The sequence below is a fragment of the Cryptotermes secundus genome, unplaced genomic scaffold, assembly GCF_002891405.2.
Source record: "Cryptotermes secundus unplaced genomic scaffold, Csec_1.0 scaffold3811, whole genome shotgun sequence".
Lineage (NCBI taxonomy): Eukaryota > Metazoa > Arthropoda > Insecta > Blattodea > Kalotermitidae > Cryptotermes > Cryptotermes secundus.
In genome coordinates this window covers 16,287-17,091 of record NW_019725508.1, presented here as the reverse complement: position 1 = coordinate 17,091, position 805 = coordinate 16,287, and the positions used below count along the sequence as shown (strand labels likewise).

Below are 805 nucleotides of genomic sequence, written 5' to 3'. Positions count from 1 at the left end.
ATTTTGTAATCAACAAGTGTGTAACCCCGGTCAAAGTTTGACACTTCTCGGGCCATTATCTCCGTAACCGTTCAACTTTGGACATAGGTGTTTTGGGTTATATCGGCATACTTTAACATAAGGAACACCCTCTCGAAGTTTGGCACATTCCTCCTGGGACACCCTGTATATTGTATAAGATTCTATAGGAGGCTCGTGATGTAGATGTAGTAAATTAATGTTAATTATTTAGTTGGTGCCTCATCGTACAAAGTATTGTCCGTTCTGTAGGGAATGTAAACAAGTCATGTAGTTTATTTACCAAACTACACACAGCAACAATGAAAGGTGGGTCAGGTGGTAATACCTCTGACTCATATTCTGGAGGTGCCTGATATGGGCCTCAGCCAAAGCACCAACTGGGTTTTTTGTGGTTTTCTCTAGTCCTTGCAGGCCAGTGCTGAAATAGTGCCTTAAATTGGGTTACGAGAGCTTCCTTCCACATCCTTTCCAATTCATCATGCACTGCTATACAGTCATTTGATGCTATAGTCTTGAATTACAGACAGCAAAGTCAAAAAGTGCAAAGTTCATGGTGTGACTTGGCAGAAGGCCATGATAATAACTTTCACTAAAGTAGGAATCCCATATCTGATATTTTTGCTAATGATTGTATTGGCAGATGCAAGCGAAAAAGAGAGGAGTCTCCTGACCAAAGTGAGGCAGGCTGTCCGGCCCATAAGAAGCGGAAAACACAAACTCACAACAGTGAGACCTTGAGTTCACTCAGTTCGAGTGGAAACCTCTTGAACCCTACAAAGACCAG

General features: G+C 42.1%; 1 protein-coding gene across 1 annotated transcript in view; it reads left to right on the top strand.

Moving 5' to 3' along the window:
- LOC111863483 overlaps positions 1 to 799 on the top strand; it is a 14,481-nt gene extending 13,682 nt beyond the window's left edge. The window contains exon 5 of the mRNA XM_023849829.2: positions 662 to 799. Within this exon, the coding sequence (XP_023705597.1) occupies positions 662 to 759 (98 nt within the window). The 3' untranslated portion in view covers positions 760 to 799. The remainder of the gene's footprint in view (positions 1 to 661) is intronic.
- Positions 800 to 805: the final 6 nt, after the last annotated feature.